The sequence below is a fragment of the Prionailurus viverrinus genome, chromosome B4 (genome assembly GCF_022837055.1).
Source record: "Prionailurus viverrinus isolate Anna chromosome B4, UM_Priviv_1.0, whole genome shotgun sequence".
NCBI lineage: Eukaryota > Metazoa > Chordata > Mammalia > Carnivora > Felidae > Prionailurus > Prionailurus viverrinus.
The window spans coordinates 55848522-55868656 of NC_062567.1; the positions used below are offsets into that span (position 1 = coordinate 55848522).

Here is a 20135-nt window from a genome sequence, read left to right on the forward strand (position 1 = left end):
GACCACGTGGGCAGTGCTTTTATCACATCAGAAGTATTTGCCCACACGTGTGTAACAAATTCTTCCCGTTAAGCCACAAGGCAACTTTTGATCCAAGATGAAATTCCTAGATGATTCACTATTCCCTCCACCGAAGCACTGCTAAAGACATGGTGATAACTTCATCTCTTCACCTCTCCACAGCCTTGCCTCTAACAGCATTGCCACTAAGAAGTGAAATGGCCGGAGGGGTCTCGATATTGCCTAGCAGAAGTCACCTGCCTTTACTGTCCCATGACTATAACCCTGCTTTCTCTGTGTTTTTCACAAAACACAACTAGTATTATGATTTTTATCATTCTATTTGAAATAGGATTTTTTTTGTCATTATTGATTTACCTATTCATCATGTCTCTACTTGTCACCCAGTCATTCCTACTTGTTCAGTTAAAAAAAATTTTTTTAAAAATCCAAACAACTTTTACCTTTTAAGAAAAACTCTAACTTGTTCCATCTGATTTTTTGAGGTATCCTTATTAGACTTGTCTTGTTTTTCTTTAGTTGTAGATATAGCTGTTGGCCAATGAAATATGTGTCTTCGAGACGTTGGACTTACTATTGAGCATCTGTCAAATTCAATGTCAGTCTCTAATTTCTCCCACACTTGTTTCCAGTGAATAGGAGTGTACCAGGCGACAGCCTAACAAAAATGATTCATTAATGTCAACTACCGATGGAGTTGGATAGATTTTTTTAAATGTCATAGGCTTATTGCAGTAAAATTTCAAAGTCAAACAATTTAATGCCACTCACTTACTATGGGTGAATTAATAAAACACACAGTGAGGATGTAATAAAACATCCTGGCCTTAGTTTCCAATTCTGAAACTTACAAACTGCATAACCTCAGACAGATTAGTTGCTTATTATCTTGGACTGTGTCCTCAAACGTGAAATGGGGAGGATGGTGGTAGGGAATTGTTATATGAGGGTGTTGTGAGGTTCAGTTAAGCTACTAAATTTCATTAACTATAAAGAACTATGCAAAAAGCAGTTGTAAGTAGTTGTGTAGTTCAAATCAGAGTAAAAGGAGCAGTGTAAGTACAAAGACTAATTTCATTTCAGGGAAGGACAATTTACTCAAATAGGCATTCCAGGAGCTCAGAGATCTGGTCCCTCGTTCAACACGCAGTGTCTGGGAACAGTGTGCACACAAAGTAGAAACCCCAAATGTGTTTGCAGAACAAATAAATGGGTGGATAAATGTGATGAAAAATATGAAACAGAAATGCCTTAATCATAATCTGCCAATGATTTTTTACAAGGCTGAGTAAATAATTTAGATTATATCACCTATTTTTCCCATCAATGAGAATCATTAGAAGTATTACAAAATTCAGTTTTAGCCCGCTGAAAGATCTAAAGGTAAGTGAGTAAATGCTTCAAAATTACAGCTAATGAGTGGTCTCCCTATCTAACAACTGCTGTTATTACAGAAAGACATTAAATGTCTCTTAATAAATTAGCAAGTCTACTCAAAAGAGAGAGTACAATCTAAGAATGAGGTATAATGTAGCAAGAAAGACAATCAAAGGGATAGATTCCAATTAACATATTATCTGGATTAGTAGTTATATGACATAGTAAGTTAGACTGGGGGTAAGAAAAAAAAGATTTTTTAAGAAAAATTAAAATAATGTTTTTGCAAAAAGATTAACTTTTTTGTTGTAAACAAAGATAGCTTTCAACTTTATTAGTGTGTTTTTGGGCATATACTTAACGCTACTATTATGCTAAGGAAAAGATAGAGTGAAAATATAAAATTGTCAAATACTGGGAATAAGTTACCTAAAATTATTACTAATACACTTAATTTATGGTGAAGTTGATTTAAAGTATAGTTGTTACAAATTAGACTATAGATTCTTTCATTAGAATATTAATATCTTAAGAGCAGATATCATATCCTACTCTATGTTATATTCTCAGCACTTATTACAGCCATTGGAATGGACAATAATCTCAACAAATAATTGAGAAATGAATAGAAAAGGTCTCTATGTAGTACTTTCCTTTCTTATTCCACTCTTTGGGCTAAATATCATAAATAAAATCCATCCCTAATTCTAAAATTTGAAATAACTTCTTATAAATATGGGCTATGAAAATTATTTTTGCCAACTTGTAAGTAGCTCTTTGGCATTTTGGCCCTGGGAAGAGGATGCTGTTGATTTGCCTGACATGTTATTGCAGTTGGTGATGGTTCTATCTGAGCTCTTAAGGATGGAAAATAATTGAGTCAGCTGAGAGGAGAAGGGGAACCTAAGGAGAGCTATGCATTCTTTTAAAAGCTATTGTTGAGAATCAGACACTGACTTCACCATTAGGTTTACACAGAATTGTTGTACAATCTGGGCTTGTTTTAAACATTTTTTGTTCTCTCCAAAGAAAATCTGATGGTGGCTGATGCTTTGTTTCAGATGCAGCTGCCCATACCTATAAGAAAAATGGTTTGTTAATGACAAATGCCATTGCAGCTTCACATAGTTTTGTATATGTCAGGGGGTCATTGAAATGTGTCATTTTGAACAATGAGGTTTTAAAATATGACTGCATAATATATAATATCAGTTGTGTAAACCAAGCTACTGTACATGACTTAAAGGAAAGCACAAAAAAGAAAGGAAACCTTCCAGCATCAACTAATTACCTGTTCTCTAAGCAAACAATCTCTTTGCTTTTAAGGATTATGTTTGCTTAGTTTTGGGAACCTAAGTATTTCATTTTAATAGTGAAATCATAAAAACAAAAGGTATTGTACACCAAATTGAGGAAAGCAATGGAAATTGAATTATGGGTGTTAATTTACATCTAGGGATGGACAAAGTGGCACAAATAACCAACAACAACGAGAAACCACATTTTACGTAGAGATCAAATGATGAAGAAACAACTGGTGCTGAGCCAGTCTGGCTGGGTAGATGAGTTTTTCCTGTACAATTCTAGTTCAGAGCATCACAGCATTTATATCTGGCACTCACTGTTACTGTGCGATTGGCCTGCATTATGATATTTGGAAGGAAGCGGTACGAAGAGACTGTTTGTCCATTCACATTTTGCTGGAGAATATGACCTCCAATCTCCAGTTCTTTGTCAAGGGAAGAGTTAATGAGCTTCACGAATAAACCCTTGACATTTACTTCAGCTATTTTAATGTCTCCAAGAGCACTGAAAAAATAAAACACAAAGATTATAAGGCGACTTAAGAGAAACGTGTCTTTAGCTCATTTTAAGGACTGAATAATATGCTTTGAAAGTACAACATTCAAATAGCTGTATAGTCTGTTGGACACAGTCTATGTAGAAATAGTGTATTTTATAACCTAAGACAAATGGCTTGATCTCTTGGTTCTGCTTGTTTATCTATGCAACAAAATTCTTTCACATAAAGTAATTAAAGAAAAGTTAGAAAGCACTTTAGGTGTCAAGGTATAAATGCCATAGGAAGATGTGTTTATCATTATTTACATTCCTTCTGTTCATCATAAAAGCACTGAGACATGAAACTACCATCTAAATGAAGAGGAAAGTTAAACCATTCAGATTATTTTGGATAAAGTTACTGTGAAGATGAATAGCAACTACATGCTTAAAAAGAATGATTGAAACTTAAAATATTATACAAATATAAAATGGTAATTTTTCCCTGCAACATGTTGAAAGCCTAGTGTGTACCAGGGACCAGGCTAAACATCTGTATGTTAGCATTTCTTAGAGTGTGGGTCACATGAAATCCCATTTGTGGGTTATAGCCATCATTTTAAAAGTGAAATGCCAGTAATAATAACCAATAATTATTATGTGCTGGGTACTTTGTAAAGATTGTATCTATAACTGCAATTTCATATCCACAATTCCAAAATCCAAAAAATCCTAAAAAACCCCAAAGCTTAAAAAAAAATACGTTTGATATTGTGATGAGCACTGGGCATTTTATGGAAGTGATGAATCGCTAAATTCTATACCTGAAACTAATACTGCACTGTATGTCCATTAGTTGGAATTTAAATAAAAACTTGACAAAAATATACATTTGAGGAAAAATCTGACCTGAATTCTTTTGGTGGCATAATCTGACCTGAAACTCTTGGGAGGCTATTAAGAGTCTTCATTTGTGGTTTGTGTGAATATTAATTATGTTTGGCTGTAGAAAGATTAATGTTTGATTTTGGATACTTTTCTAAGCCCTGATGGGATGTTATGTAATATGTGTTCTGGTCATCATATTACTTTCCTCAAATTCCCCAAATTCAGAATTTTGAAACACATTAAGTCCCCAGATATTTTGGGAAAGGCATTGTGAACTTTCAGATATTCATTTAATCCTCACAATAAGGCTACCCATTTCTTATTGAAGGTCATGGTAAACAATCTGAGGAACACTAATATTTCATGTAATTCTTCCAACAAGTACCAGTGAGACAAGTACTATTTAGTCCCATTTTACAGACAAGGACATTTTACAGACATGTTTAGAGAGAGATTGCCGTGTCCAAGAGTACCCAATAAATGTTAGCATTAGCTCTTCTGTCTCACTCAACTAATGCATTCTCAAAGAGGTTTGATGCAAACATTCAAATTGTTTAAAGTCTATATAGCCTGGTGGTTGAGTACTGCTAGAAAACACACACACACACACACACACATGTATAAATTACTGCCACAAAATAAATTGGTCTTCAACCACAGGTGGGCCCTTAATGACTCCCTTAGTAACTGGCAGCAAGGGGTGTGTGTGTGTGTGTGTGTGTGTGTGTGTGTGTGTTTTAGCAAGTTGTGTTCTTCATGAGCTAAACCAGCCTGGTCCATTATTCCTCCAACAATGTACAAAACCCTGCCTCACATCTCCATCCTTACTCTCAGCAAATAATCTCACTAAGAAAACAGGGCCATTAGAGAGAAGTGTGTTTTCCTGCTTTCCTCTTAGAAGCAGGTTCACCCATACCCACTTTACCTCTTCTCTGTTCCAGCCCATCTTGTTTCAGTGGAAGAGGGGCCTTTCTCCCATCCACAGTGAAACCCTCTGCTCACCGCCTCCCCCCACTGCTTCAGCATCTCAGTCCATTCATTATTCTTCTTTTGTCCTTTAATACTAACCTCTCCTTCCACAGTGCCCCTTTTCCCCAAATGTATATGTATCCTCAAACTGCCACCACCTTAAAAAAAACAATCTTCCTCCATCTTCCACTTCATACTGCTATTACAATCAAGCTTTTGGAAAGACTATGTCAATAATTCTTCACCTCTTATTCACTTCTCGATCCACTACCATCTACTTCTGCCTTAGACCAAGATGACCAATATCCTCTTGGTTAGTAAACTGAGATAAATTGAGTGGTTACTTATTTTTTTATTGATATATAATTGAAAAACATTATATTAGTTTCAAGTTTACAACATATGGATTTGATATTTGTATACATTGGAGAACGATTGCCACAATGAGTCTAGTTAACATCCACCACCATACAGAGTTACATTGTTTCTTGTGAGAAAAAATTTTAAGATCCACTCTCTTAGCAATTGTCAAATATGTATTACAGTATATTTATTGAAGTATAATTGACATACAATATCCTATTAGTTTCAGGTGTACATCATAGTGATTCAATATTTTTACACATTACAAAATTATCCCCATGATAAGTCCAGTTACCATCTGTCACCTTACAAAGTTATTACAATATTATTGACTATATTTTTTATGCTGTACATTACATCAGCATGATTTATTTTATAACTCAAAGTTTGTATCTCTTAATCCCCTTCACCTATTTTACCTGGCCCCAAGCTCTCACAACTCCAGTAACCAACAGTCTGTTTTCACTATCTATGAGTCTGTTTCTGGTTTGTTTGTTTTGTTTTTTAGATTGCACAAATAAGTGAAGTCATATGATATTTGTATTTCTCTGTCTGACTTATTTCATTTAGAAGTATACCCTCTAGGTCCATTCATGTTGTTGCAAATGGTTTCATTCTTTTTTACAGCTGAGTAAGATTTCGATAGATAGATAGATAGATAGATATTCATCTATTGATGGACATTTAAGTTGCTTCTATTATCTTGGCTATTGTAAATAATGCTGCAATAAACATAGGAGTGCCATCTATCTATCTCTTCAGAGCTTTCATTTGGGGGTATATACCCAGAAGTAGAGTTGCTTCAGAGTTGCTTTCATTTGGGGGTATATACCCAGAAGTAGAATGGCTGGATCCTATGATATTAATTTTTTGAGGAACTTTAATACTGTTTTCCACTGTGGCTGTACCAACTTACATTCCCACAAACTCAGTCTTTGTCTTAATATCTCGGTGGTATTTGCCTCTGCCAGATATGGCCTCTTTTTTGGAACTCTTCTTGTTTACCCAAGTCCACTGTTTTCCTTCTTTCAGTCTGGTTGCTCCTTTTCAGTCTCTCTCTCCCTCCCTCTCTCTCTCTCTTTTCTTTTTAGTCTCTTTTTCAGATTTTTCCTCTTCACCCATCTCTCAGATATTGATCCCCAGGATTCTGTCTTTAACCCTCTTTTATTCTCATCACACTCCATATATGTGATATCATCTATGAATAAGGCTTAAGTAAGCATTAATACACTGATGACTGCTAAATCTAAATTAGACTTTCCAGCTGAGCTTTCAACCCATAGAAACAATTGACCACAGACTCTGAAGGTGCCTCTAAATCAACATTCCCCAAATTGAACTCATCATTTGGGAAGAGTGGGAAACTTATTCTAGTTAATTATGTCATCATTTATTCTGTTGGCCATGCCTGGAATTTCCATTACTTTTGCACTCTCTTAACCCTGCCTTATCTGTAGCCAAATACTATTGATTCTATCCCTATATCTTTCTATATACATCCCCTTTTCCCCATCCCTATTGCTTCTCTCTTCATTAGGCTCTCATCACCTTTGTATGATATTGTAATAGTGTCCTAACTGGTTTCTCCAGTATTGTACCCTCCTAACTAGTCTCCATTTTGCTTCCAGAGCAATCTTTGTTCAAGGATAAACCCTTCAGTATCTTACCATATACTTCCAGACAAAACACCAGCTTCATAGCATGGAAACGAGGCTGTACATAATTTCTTTTTTCCCCCTACCACCTAGCTTTGCTTAAACTGTAACCATGAAGTCTTAAAATTTACCACAAGACTTGTGATAATTCATGCCATTGCATGCTTTACTCACTGTCTTTGCAAGTGTTGGTAGTCACTCTTCTTATTCCCCACATCCCTACTAACACTTGAAAGTTTCAAATTTCTTAATATTTTCAATATCATGGGTACAAAATTTGTTTTCCCTGATTATAGAGAAGTTGAGTAAGCTATTTATTGGCCACACAGTTTTGTTCTGTGAATTCCCTGTTCATATTATTTTTTCCACTTCTATAAGGTTGTTTTACATTTTTATAATTGAGTTAATAGTATTTCTAAAATAGCATTTAAATATATACACATATTTTTGGAAGAAGAACTGTGCAGTAATAAAAGTATTATTCATGTAATTTTAAGTTCCTATATTGGTGATAATTTGTTATGGCAGCAATAGAAAACTAACATACACTTCTTATAAAGTTTTAAATTGTGTGCTAGAAATGTTGCCAAAGTCTTCTGTTTTCTGTCTTCTGTTTTTCTAATGATAAACCACTACCAATCTTTTGTTTAAGTGTCTTTTTTTCTCTAAGATTTTCCTTATGTCTTCTGTTTTAGAAGTTTTTCTACAATGTAATCAGAGATTTGGGTTGTTATTTTTCTGCCTTTTATCTTTCTGGGAGTTGGCAGTGCTTCTTGCATCTGTGGCTTGATGTCTTTCATTAGGTTGGGAAACTTCTATGTTGGATTTTGACCAATACTGTTTTGTCTTAATCTGTGTTTCCCCCCCTTAAGGGACTTCAGTTACAAGTAGTTCAATTTTGTTTTAAATCTTTCTCTATTTATAATTGTGTGCTAATGTCTGTTCTTCTAAAATTTGCAATTCAGCCTGGGTATTTTCTTCTGAGAATGCTTTAGTGCAATAATTCTCTCTTGTGTTGCATCAAATATATTGTTAAACCCAACTATTTCTGAAATGGTAATTTCTCTTATTGGAATTTTTACTTCTAGAATTTCTTTTTGATAATTTCATAAGAGAATAAACTAATAAAATATTTATTTTGTCATTTAATTCCTTGAATATTTAGTCATTGTTATTTTAAAATCCCTGTCAGATAAACATAATATCTTTACTACCTAGGCCTGTTTTTTTTTTAAGTTTTTTTTAATGTTTATTTTTATTTTTGACAGAGGGAGAGAGACAGAGCATGAGCGGGGGCAGGGCAGAGAGAGAGGGAGATGCAGAATCTGAAGCAGGCTCCAGGCTCTGAGCTCAGCACAGAGCCTGACATGGGGCTTGAACTCATAGACCATGAGATCATGACCTGAGCTGAAGTTGGACGCTCAACCACTGAGCCACCCAGGCGCCCCTACCTAGGCCTGTTTTTAATGTCCATTTTTAACCTTAGTTTTTGGTCAACTTTTGTCATTTTGTATGCCTTGTAACTTCTTACTATTGGGTGACCCTTTGAGGTTCCACCTGAAGGCCTGGGTTGTTTATCAATGGTCCTCCTTCTTGACAGGCCCTGAATCTCAATATTTATTCACCTAGTCTTATGAGACTGCCAATATATGATTAACTTCTCAGCTTCTTAGCTGCTGGTTTCAAATTAGCAACTGTTTTGAGGAGAAAATGGCTTAAAATGTCAGGCTATCACTCTGAGTTTCCTCTCCTAGAAGAGGAATTGTGAGAACAGAGAATGTAAACATCCATGAAATCTCAATATGCACTACCAAACTGCTTTAAAAATAGCGGTCTAATTTCATATTTCCATTGCATTATATGAGAATGGCTGTTTTGCAGAGGTTTACTTTTGAGAAATTTACATACCTGTTTTTTCTTTTGCATTACCATTATGGTTCTTACTAAATTGTTGGTATAACATTTTACTCTTCTTTGCCTAGAATTCCTCTATGTCATCCTCATCCTACTGTTACTGAATTCTCTGTGAGATACTTTAATTTCTTGACAAGATGCCTTTTTGTTTTTCAGACTTGTTTTTTTTTTTTGCATGGGAGATGAGCACTATTTTGAGTTTTGCTTTTAAACAGATAAGAACCTAGAATAGTTCCGTTATCCTTTTGTTATCATACACATAATGGAATATGCACAGTTGCTTTTCAAAAACCTTCCATTATTTATGTGAACTGTTTATTCATTGATCTTAAATTTTTATTTTATGCACATAAATAGAATAAATTAGCTTGTCTGAAGGAAAAAATAACTTCACCCATGTCAGGGCTAATCACTTGGTTTCCCTGCCTTTTGATATTTGGCCAAAAGCTATAGGAAAATACTTCACACAGTACATAGAAATTCACAGAGGCAGGGCTATTAAACTGCTATCACACAGCATTTACTAGTTATCTTTTTCTTTTTACAATAAGCCTTCCCACTTTTCTTTAGTAGAAAAGTGACTTCAGACCTCTGCTTATAAGTCATGATATGCTGAGAGTGTAAAATGTACCAATCATTCTTTCAGGAGTCTTGGCATGGGACTGATTAGTAAAGAGATTGAAGAGACATATGGCTATGTAACTTTTTAAAAAACAAACATTTTCCATTATTTAAGCCCTGATTTATCTAGTTCTTAGGTTCTTCTTGATAGCTTCATGCTACTTATCTACATTAAGGTTTCTACAACTCTAAAGTTTGCTAAAATTACCTTAGAGTGTCAGTTCTTCCAATAGACCCCTACCTAACAATTCTCTGTACAGATTGGCACCTATGTTTATAGCTGTGGGAGGTCTGATGAAGGGGTACAGTATTTAAGACCTCATAAGGTTTTTTAAAATTTTTTTAATGTTTATTTATTTTAGAGAGAGAGCACAAGCAGGGGAGGGGCAGAGAGAGAGACAGAGGGAGACAGAACGGAAGCAGGCTCCAGACTCTGAGCTGTCAGCACATAGCCCAATGGTGGCTCAAACCCACAAACCATGAGATCATGACCTGAGCCGAAGTCGGCTGCTTAACCAACTGAGCCACCCAGGCGCCCCGAGACCTATAAGTTTTTAGAAGACAAACTTAGGAAGACTCAGGGAGTTTGATTCAGCTCATTGCTATTACAAGAGAAAAGCCCTCAGATTTGTAACATTATAAGCTATTTTGGACAAAAACTATTCATGTAGTTATCATTATCTTGGTGAGGCCCATCTTGGCCCACAGCTTCCTACCATCCTGATTCTAGATTTACAGAATGAACAACTGCCTAGGGAAGTGTAGAGAATGAGAATGAGTGGGAAGGTAGCCTTCTTAATGTAGTTTGGTCACTCCTGAGACATCTAGAACTGACCTGGAAGTTAATATATGGTCTTAGAGGTAGGAAGAAAGATCATGCATAGCTAGTGAAAATTCTAATAATTTCTTCATTTTGTTTCTTGTTTGTCTACTATTTTTTCCTCCTGCTGGAATATATTAAACATCCTTAGAGATAATGAGTGATAGCAGGAAATAAACAGCATATTTTACTGAAAACAATCAAATTGAGAAGAGGCTTCTGTTTCTAGCTGAGTTTCAGTAACAGAAACTGTATTTGACTTCTCACCTGAAACAACTAAGAATCTAGAAGAAATTATATGAACTGATGTTTTCCAAGATATTGGACACTGTTCTCACAGACCGCGAGATCATGACCTGAGCTGAAGTCAGACGCTCAACCGACTGAGCCACCCAGGCGCCCCAACACTGGTTCTTTAAGAAGTTTAATAGGGGCGCCTGGGTGGCGCAGTCGGTTAAGCATCCGACTTCAGCCAGGTCACGATCTCGCGGTCCGTGAGTTCGAGCCCCGCGTCGGGCTCTGGGCTGATGGCTCAGAGCCTGGAGCCTGTTTCCGATTCTGTGTCTCCCTCTCTCTCTGCCCCTCCCCCGTTCATGCTCTGTCTCTCTCTGTCCCAAAAATAAATAAAAAACGTTGAAAAAAAAATTAAAAAAAAAAAAAAAAGAAGTTTAATAAAGCTGATAACTCTCAGACAAGATTGATCAGGAAAAAGGAAGGAGACACACCTGACCAGTATCAGCAACAAGAAATGTTACATCACTACAGATTCTATAGATACTAAAGTGATAATAAGGAAATATCTTGAACAAGTTTATGAATATAAATCTGGCAACTTAGATGAAATGGACAAATTGCTTGAAAGACACAAACTATTCATGTTCTCTCAAGAAGATACAGATAACTGGAATATACTGATATCTATTTTAAAGAAATAGAATTTGTAGGTAAAAACCTTCCCACAGAGAAACTTCAGGCCCAGAATGCTTTGCTGATGAAGTCTATAAAATATTTAAGAAAAAATCAATCCTACAGGAACTCAGCTAGAAAATGAGAGTGGAATTATATCCTAACTCATTCTACGAGGCAAGTTTTACCCTGATGCCAAAGCAGACAAAGACATTCATTACAGAAGAAAACTACAGATCAATACTCTTCACAAACATAGATGTAAACATTTGAATCAAAATTTTAGCCAATCAAATTCAACAATATATTTAAAGGTTTAACATTATGATCAAATGAGATTTATTTGAAGAGCGCAGGGTTGCTTTAACATTGAGAAAGAAAAACTATATGATCATCTCAGTAGATGCATAAAAAGCATTTGACAAAATGCTACTCCAACATTCATTCATAATATTCATTGCCACAATTAAGCGTTCTGAATCATGATCCTGTTACTCCTTTGTCTGAAATTTTCCCATTGCTTCCCATGCCCATTGTGAAGATCAAATTCCTCAGCCTGGTATTCAAGGCTCACTGTGATCACTCCCCAAATCTGGCCCCTACAGCCCTGTTACACTAATTGATACACTGCTCAGTGGAGCAATGCTGTAAAATGCCTTATATCTCCTAGATCCTAGCTTTTTCTGCCTCCTTCAGTTTGTTTATGCTGTTCCTTTGCTCTAAGTAAGATAGTGGTTCGCAACCTTGGCTGTGTGCTAGAATTACTATGGAGTTTAAAAAAATACCATGCTCTATTCCAGCACTAGAACATCTGACTCAGAGTCTAGGGTAGGATCAGGACATTAAAAACTTCTCAGGTGATTCAATTGTGTAGGTAGGGTTGAGAACTAGTGATCTAGGATGTTCTCAAAGACTCCAAATTTGCATACCCCAAATTTACTTATCTTTCTAAGATAATTCTAAATGATAACTCCTTCACAAAGTCTTCCCAGATCATCCTTGGCTGGGAGAAAGTTCTCCTCTAAATGCCTTGATACATTATTTGCCTCTCTCTCAATCCTTACACCTGCAGCTCTTTTCTGATATACCTGAGTGAAAGTTCTTAAAACCATATTCACAAGTCTTTTTTGAATTTTTGCCCCAAACAAGTCATCATTTTTAACATGGTAGATAGATACTGAATGAACAATTTGATGAAGTGTTTTTGGATGGTTGAAAGAACACTTAGGTGTTCACTACAGTTGAATGGTAATAGTGGGTGATTTTAGGAAATGTGACCTAAGGGGAAATGTTTCCTTTATGTCTGATCATCAAACCTGGCTAACAACTTCTTTTAGCCTTCTAACACCCTCTGTCAACATGTGTTTATTACTAATAATTCACAATTCAATCTGTTGTTAAGGAACAAGAAAATCAGGGTTAAGTAAATGTATAGATGAGTCTACTCTTTTATTTCAGTTCTAATATCAACTTTCATCCTGATAATTCTTTTTGCCAGATACCAACAAACATAAAAATGGATCAAGGAATAAGTCCACCTTTCTCCTTATATCTTGAACTCAAGAGACTAGTAGAAGAGAAAAAAGATACTAAATCCATCTGAATGATTTCCCAATAATAAAAAAATATAATTGACTTTATTTGTAGGGATTATGTAGTGCTATTTTCTCTGGCATCTTTGAAAAATCAGCATCCTTGTTTGGTTCCCTAGAAAGTTACATTGATTTCTTATCATTGTTCAGAACGTGAAACAGTTGTATTTCAACAAACTGTTTAGGGTTTTAGATGAAATCATGGATGTAACAACAGATTAGAAATAAAATTTTCTGGGGCGCCTGGGTGGCTCAGTCAGTTAAGCGTCTGACTTCGGCTCAGGTCATGATCTCATGGTTCAGGAGTTCCAGCCCTGCACTGGGCTTTCTGCTGACAGCTAAGAGCCTGAAGCCTGCTTTGGAGTCTGCGTTTCCCTCTCTCTCTCTGCCCCTCCCCTGCTTGTACTCTTTCTGTCTCTCAAAAATAAATAAACATTAAGAAAAAAGAAATAAAATTCTCTACTGATATAAAGTAGCTTCTATCCCAAGAGGAGATATTAAATAGTTCAAATGGAATATGTACCTGGATCTAGATTGGCCCACTTCTTCAAGAATCATGGAAAAGTGCTTCCGGGTGTTCTCTGCCTGGAATGAGCATGCAGCAAATTTCTTTGAATCACCAAACAAAGATAGGAAATAATCTTCTCCTTCCCCAGTTACAGCTGTCTCAGGAGCAAGGACTGACAGAGGCTGTTTCTTTGTCATTATGAAGCTGTTGACTCCTTTTAAAGAAATCAGTCAAAGAGGAAAGCAACAGAGAGAGAAATAAATAAAAAGACATTAAAGGAACCCAAAGTTGCTATCTTTATTCTTTGCTTCTACAAAATTATATTCTTTATACATTTTACGGTCACTGTCAAACTCAATGAGGATAATTAAAAGCTTTAAGCCAAAGTCTATAAAATAACTAGTGATTATTTTTAGTAACACATAATTTCTAGAGATTATTTCAATAATCTTAAATTATCAATAATATCACTGGCATAATGACTTTTACTCAACTGATTATTAAATACTAGAAGCATTATAAGCTTTCGTATGTACTAGAAGCATCATAAGCTTTCCAGGAGGTAAAACATTTGAGTTTCTCAAATTTGGATATGTTATATATAAACACAACTTTATTTTATTTCATAGTAGCCATCCTCCCCAAATTATTACCCATAAATTAAAACCTCAAATGAATCCTTCCTACCAACAATTAGTAATTGTGCCAGGTAAAGACTTAAATTTCCTCTAATGAACTAAAATTCTTTATTAGAAAGATAAAGTAATGCTTAATCAGACTCTAGTATGCTCTTGGAAACTTGTTTTTTTTTTTTAAATTATGATTTTGCATGGAAAGAACCATGCTGAGTAAACCTAATCATGTGTCTGCAGAGAGAGTAACACTTCAGAGAGGGACCATGATGGAGTGGATAGAACAAAATATCTTGGATTTACACAGACCTGCAATTGTATCCAGGCTCTGCCACTTAGTAAGCCAGTGGATTTAAACTTTTTAATTCTCCATTTTCCTGAACACAAATTATACTACCTTGTGTAAGGCAATGTGAGGATTGAAGAAAATGTAGATAACTGTCTAGCACAGTGTCTAGTATTCAGCAAATATTCAGTAAGTGATAGCAATTATTGTAGTTCAGGGACTTTGGTTAATGTGACACTGGGTCCAAAATCATCAAAGGATTAAGGCAATCTAGAGTTTGCTTTATATTCTTGTGTCTTTAACAAAGCCAAAACAAGATGAAACATGGAAAGGAGTAAACACGTAGTTCCTAAAAAGAATTCCTCAAAGTATTTTGTCTAGAAGCAATGTATGGAATTCAATTAGTTCATTTCCAGTCAAGTGAGTATTTACTTAATCATTAAATTTCTTTGGGGAAGGAGATTATACATTATCTTTGTATTCTAAAAAGAAAGAAGATGGATTAATTTTAGCGCCAGTTGTTACTTAATCTAGAAAGGAACCCAGGTATCTATCTATAGAAGTTGAATCTACGGTAACTGAAGGAGAAGAATACAGCTCAGCTCAAGTCTCATCTTGCAAGGGGAAACCACTATGTTTTGTTTTTCCCCTTAATACTAAGAGATTGCACAGTTTAATCCAAATATAGGACATATACCATGATGATACAGTGACAAAGAAGGAAAAATATTCCCTCCCTAGATGTAAAGTTGGTATTTTCACTTTTGAGTGTATGGATTTTGGTCACTGCTAAAGGTCAGTGTGATCTTAGGAGGTCTTTGTAAAAAATATATTTTAGGCATACAAACAATGAAGCATAGGTAATAATGGCATTAGGTGAAATCCTCAAATGAAATAGGAAAATATCAGAAACAAAATGAAACACAGATAAACAGCAGCCAGGCTTAACTTTCCACAGAGTAATAGAGGAAAACAGAGGCATCAAGAGTCATGGGTGTGTTTGTGCTACCAGTTTGGAAACTTGTTGACTGGTAATTGAAATACAGACCCCAAATTTAACCTATTTAATGAGAAGGTGCTTGTAGATATATTCAGATTCACAACTAACTTTTATTTAGTACTTACTGTATGCTAGGTAATTTTCATAAATATTTTATTTAATTCTTAGGCCAGCCCTGTGAAGTTGACATTTTCATCCCTATTTTGCACTTGTGGGTAATGGAACTCAGGGATGTTAAATACCCTTACCTAAAATCTCCCAGTGCAGGAAGTAGAAATATAGTTTAGAGCTAGGTCCTCTGTTTCCAAGACCATGGTCTTTTCAGTAAACCTTGATAATTAATATACCCTCAAAGTTCCCTACACTTGGTTAAAAACAAACATCCTGTGGGTATTGCTAAAGTGCATTGTTTACAGTGTTGGCAACTGTCAAAACCTGACTTTTTCCTATTATAGAACTGCTTCTGTTTTCTTCTCCTCCAAATTCATTATTGTTCTTTTTCTCTCCACCCTTTTGTTACCATTTATTTTGCTTCTTTCTGTTATCTGTCTTTTCCTTACATAAGCCATAAGTCTTCTAATGGCACAAATACACAAGACATCGCTTAGTCTTTCTGATAGTGTTCAGAGGAAGGGGAGTAAATGCTACACATTAGAATTTTCATCTAGCAATTCTAGAGCACCTCAGCCATCAGCCCATGAACATTATGACAATTCAAGATATTTTAATCATGGGGATGATACATCTGGCCACATACATTTATGTGACCTGAGTATGACTCCAGTGCTAAGATCAATGGTAAGGATAATCAAGTTACTCTGCATATGACATTAAGAGATTTGTGTTATTAGAGACAAATCATAACACATCATTCTGACTTCTAGGCACATAAAAAACCTATTGAACTGCATGCTTTAAAAAATAGTCTAAAATTTTTGATACATGTTTTACTTACCCAAGCTGTTTGCTGATTGGGAATGGCCCTCTATAGTAGTTTTAGGAGTGTTCTGCCCAGTTGTTGATACAGTTATTCCACTAAACTGAGGGCCAGACATATAGTAACTGAGAGGTGTGTCATAGGTTAATGACTGTGACAAAGGCAGTGTGGCATCTGAATCTGTTTGCGGAAAAAAATGTACTAAAGATCGCTGTGTCACTGGGCGACCATCATGTGTGTCTTCTCTTCTGTGCACATAAAATAGTATAATAAACAAAGTAAGAAAGTCAAAACGAATAGATACAAACATAAGAATCATGAACTATGATTATTACTCAGAGTTCTGCTTTTTAAAAGAATTATACATCTTGTACGCATAAGGACATCTTACAGTTGTAGTTTTAATGATCTAAGTAAGATGCTTTAAGCCTCAAGACATGCTTTTATTTACTTTTTTACCTAAAAAGTAAATTGCGACTATTGATGATTTTGAAAACGTACAAAAGTAGAAAGAAGAAAACAAAAGTCACCAAAATGCCACCAACCAAAAATTTTACAATTTTAATTCCAGGCTTTTTAGTGTATTTTTTTTAACTCAAAATTGAGACTCTAGAAACCATTTATATCCCACTTTTATCACTTGTTACATAATATTTCCCTTTCAATTAGCTTAAAAAGCATGATTATAATACCTGTTTAATATATCATTGTTTACTAAACCGTTTTCCTTCAATTCCTGTTGCTTAACTAATTTTCTATTTCTAATTATAAAAATTCTAGAGTTAATGTCTACTTTCAAATATAGTCTGAAAATTAATTTCTATAAATGCAGAGCACATGTGTACATGTGTGTGTACATGCGTGTGTGTGTGTGTGTGTGTGTGTGTGTGTGTGTGTGTTGAGGGGAATATAGAAAAGAGAGAGAAGAAAGACTTAATTTTCCAGTATTATTTTTATAAGTAAATCTTACTATGAACAAAGATTTTCCTTTCTTTCTTTTTTAAATGCATAAAGCATTTATTAACTAGTGTGCATTTAAACAAAGCCTCTAAACTACAACACAATTATTTTACAAGTAAAACAATATTCCCATGGCACGACTCATGAAAAGGTTTGTGACAAACTTTGTATGAGTCACACTGAGATTTAGTTACCTCAAAGCAATCTGTGTGTGTGTGTGTGTGTGTGTGTGTATGCATGTGTCTGTGTTTAATACTTGAATTATCAACAAAGTCCTGGGGTCCAAAATCCTTTAGATTTCTGAAAAACTTGGTAAATGGTCAGCTTATGCACCCCTTTACTGGGGGCCACTTATCTACCTCTGTTAGTCAAGAGCTAAGTATTTGCCTTCATGGATTGTCACTGTTTTGATCTCTTTATTTTCCAGAGTTCCTATGAAGATATTTTAGCAAGTCTTCTGTTTTTTTGTTTGTTTTTTTTTGTTTTGTTTTTTTCCAAATGTTTTCATAAGGGAACAAGGGCCTGAAGTTTCCTAATCCACCAAAGTGATATCAGTCTTAATCTCTTTGTTTACCAAGATATATTCATAATTTTGTTCTGCAATTTGTAAGTTCCTTCATCAGAAATATTGTATCTGGAGAGTTCTGTACTCAAAACCAGACTTCTCTAAATGTACCTCTCAGAAGGCACAGACATCCTAGTTAATTTTTTTAAATAATTAAATGGCATTGGCTTTGAAAATTGTACTACTAGCCCAATACATGTTAAACTCGAGCATTTGCCATTTTGCTGACATCCTAAGCACTCATCTTTGTCATAAAAGCTCTAGCCCATGAAAATATACTCTTGTCTATGATGTGGTGGGTAGTGGGAAGGAGACTATAGAGGTAAATTGTCAAATTAAAAATATTTCGTCTCTGTCCAACCTGAGACAGGATCATATGATATGATTTCTGCCTGATACTAGCTAAAATAAGCAGGAAAAGTACTTTTCTCTTTCAAAGTTCCTTACATCTATCTGGGTTTCATTAAAAACTGCCTATATCTTTTCAGCATGTTCATTTTATAAGCTTCAAAGTTTTTTTCTTCCTCCAGTAAAACAATAGCATTTTGGAATAACTTAATTCCACAGAAGATTCCTAATAAGCTTTTGCAAATGTTGTGATTAAAGAAATCTGGCCTAGGGCCACAAAGTATTCTTATTTTTGTAGTTGAATAAGAAATTTCTAATAGGTGCACATACTTTTGTAAGAGCTCCAACATTTCAGGAAGAGACACATGTCTAGACACATTATTTAAACCCTGTACTCCCTGACTTGTTAGACTCTTTTTGGAAGATAAGGGATTTGTCCTAGTGCTTAGTTAGCTTTGACTCTATTGTATGGAATTTTCTAAGCTCTTTGTTAGTACTTTGTTACCTCTGGGATTGATTAGCACTAAACCAGAGGTAGTTATAAAAGTTCAATTCCCACATTTCAATGTTATTTTAAGGGGTACTACATTGGTAATACTGACACCAATCATTTCTCAGATGACCTCAGATGACCATTTAAAAAATGGACCTGAACTGAACAGTAAACACAGGACACCTAGGTGCGAAATAACATTAGCTTTAAATTGGGTATATGCAGGGAGTTCCTGTCTGGCTCAGTCTGTAGAGCACAAGACTCTCAATCTCAGGATCGTGAGTTAAAGCCCCATATTGGACATGGAGCCTATTTAAAAAAAATTTAGGTATTTAAATTGGGTATATTCAATACTAGAGGCCATTAAAAAAAAAACCTGGAAAACCTATGCTAATCCTCTAATTGATAGAATGATTTAATTAGTAAAAACAGGGAGTTGTAGTTTTTTGCTTTTGTTTTTCTTTCTTTTTTTTGGTGGTGGTGGGGTGAGTTGCAGTTTTTATTTCACATCCTCACAGGCATTTTCCAAACCAAAATTCTCTATCAATTCTTTGTCCCCAAGGTCAGTAAAGTAGTTCTAAAGAAATTATCTGCCAATTTCCTTAACACGCTAGATATAAGTTTTGGAGCCTCAACCATGACTCATATGATAGAGATCTGTACAGGTGAACTTTTGTATTACTCAAGGACTGTACTTTATAACACAGTGGTTGGGGAAATAGTTGTATGTTATAGTTAATTTTAGAAAATGTGTGGAATCAATTCTAGTTACAACTACTTCATAAGATATTTTGAAACAAGAGGTCAAGTACACCCTCATTATCCTCTAAAACTCAGATCCTTCTCTCCTCTCACTTATGCCATTCTTACTGTGCTTGATTCTCCATTTTATCTTCCTGCTCATGGACTTCACTCTGCAGGGCCACTGAAGTTTTCTGACTGGCTTGCATGTCTTTCATCTTGGCTAGAAGAAAAGTCTCTTTTCTTTCCTGGGGAAAAAAAATCATGATATCAGGAATAGATATAGCTGAATTTGAAGGTAGACTTTATTTTCAAGTGACCTCACCAGTTAATCTAACTACCTCAAAGCATATGCCAGATTAAATAATTTCTTTCCCAAACTGGTGCCAGAGCCAGGCTTCTAATGTAAATATGTAAATATTGACATAGCCAATACTGGTATTGGCTAATGATATTATGCAAATCAAGGTGAAGGTGTGTAACATTCACTTGAAGCAGCTCAAGAGGCAGGGCGGCAACCCAGCAAGGCTACCTTTATGACTGTAACTTTCACATCTGGCCAACACTGCCTGTTAGAACACTGTGAGGTAATGTCTCCATAGTTACAAAGTTCCAGTCTCTGAGCAATTACTATATTGATGCTGCACCTGCTTTTCAATTTGCAGACAGTAAATAAGGTAACTTGCTTTTAGGAGAGCCATATCTCTCACCAGATAAATTTTGATACCAAAATATTCAATATCCTATTTTGGATATC

The 20135-nt window shown here is 35.3% G+C and overlaps 1 protein-coding gene across 4 annotated transcripts in view; it reads right to left on the minus strand.

Annotated features, from left to right (window-relative positions):
• LMNTD1 (lamin tail domain containing 1) overlaps nucleotides 1–19895 on the minus strand; it is a 43240-nt gene extending 23345 nt beyond the window's left edge. For 2 of the 4 annotated variants that reach the window (XM_047865735.1, XM_047865733.1), the window contains exons 1-7: nucleotides 19720–19895; nucleotides 19508–19626; nucleotides 16290–16519; nucleotides 13432–13630; nucleotides 3021–3207; nucleotides 2356–2475; nucleotides 465–679 (exon numbers count right to left, since the gene is read on the minus strand). In XM_047865735.1, coding sequence (XP_047721691.1) covers nucleotides 465–679; nucleotides 2356–2475; nucleotides 3021–3207; nucleotides 13432–13630; nucleotides 16290–16519; nucleotides 19508–19596 — 1040 coding nt within the window. In that variant the 5' untranslated portion in view covers nucleotides 19597–19626; nucleotides 19720–19895. Of the gene's footprint in view, nucleotides 1–464; nucleotides 680–2355; nucleotides 2476–3020; nucleotides 3208–13431; nucleotides 13631–16289; nucleotides 16520–19492; nucleotides 19628–19719 lie in introns of those variants that run through there. The other 2 variants (XM_047865734.1, XM_047865736.1) reach the window with 2 other exon arrangements.
• Between the last annotated feature and the right edge of the window lie 240 nt (nucleotides 19896–20135).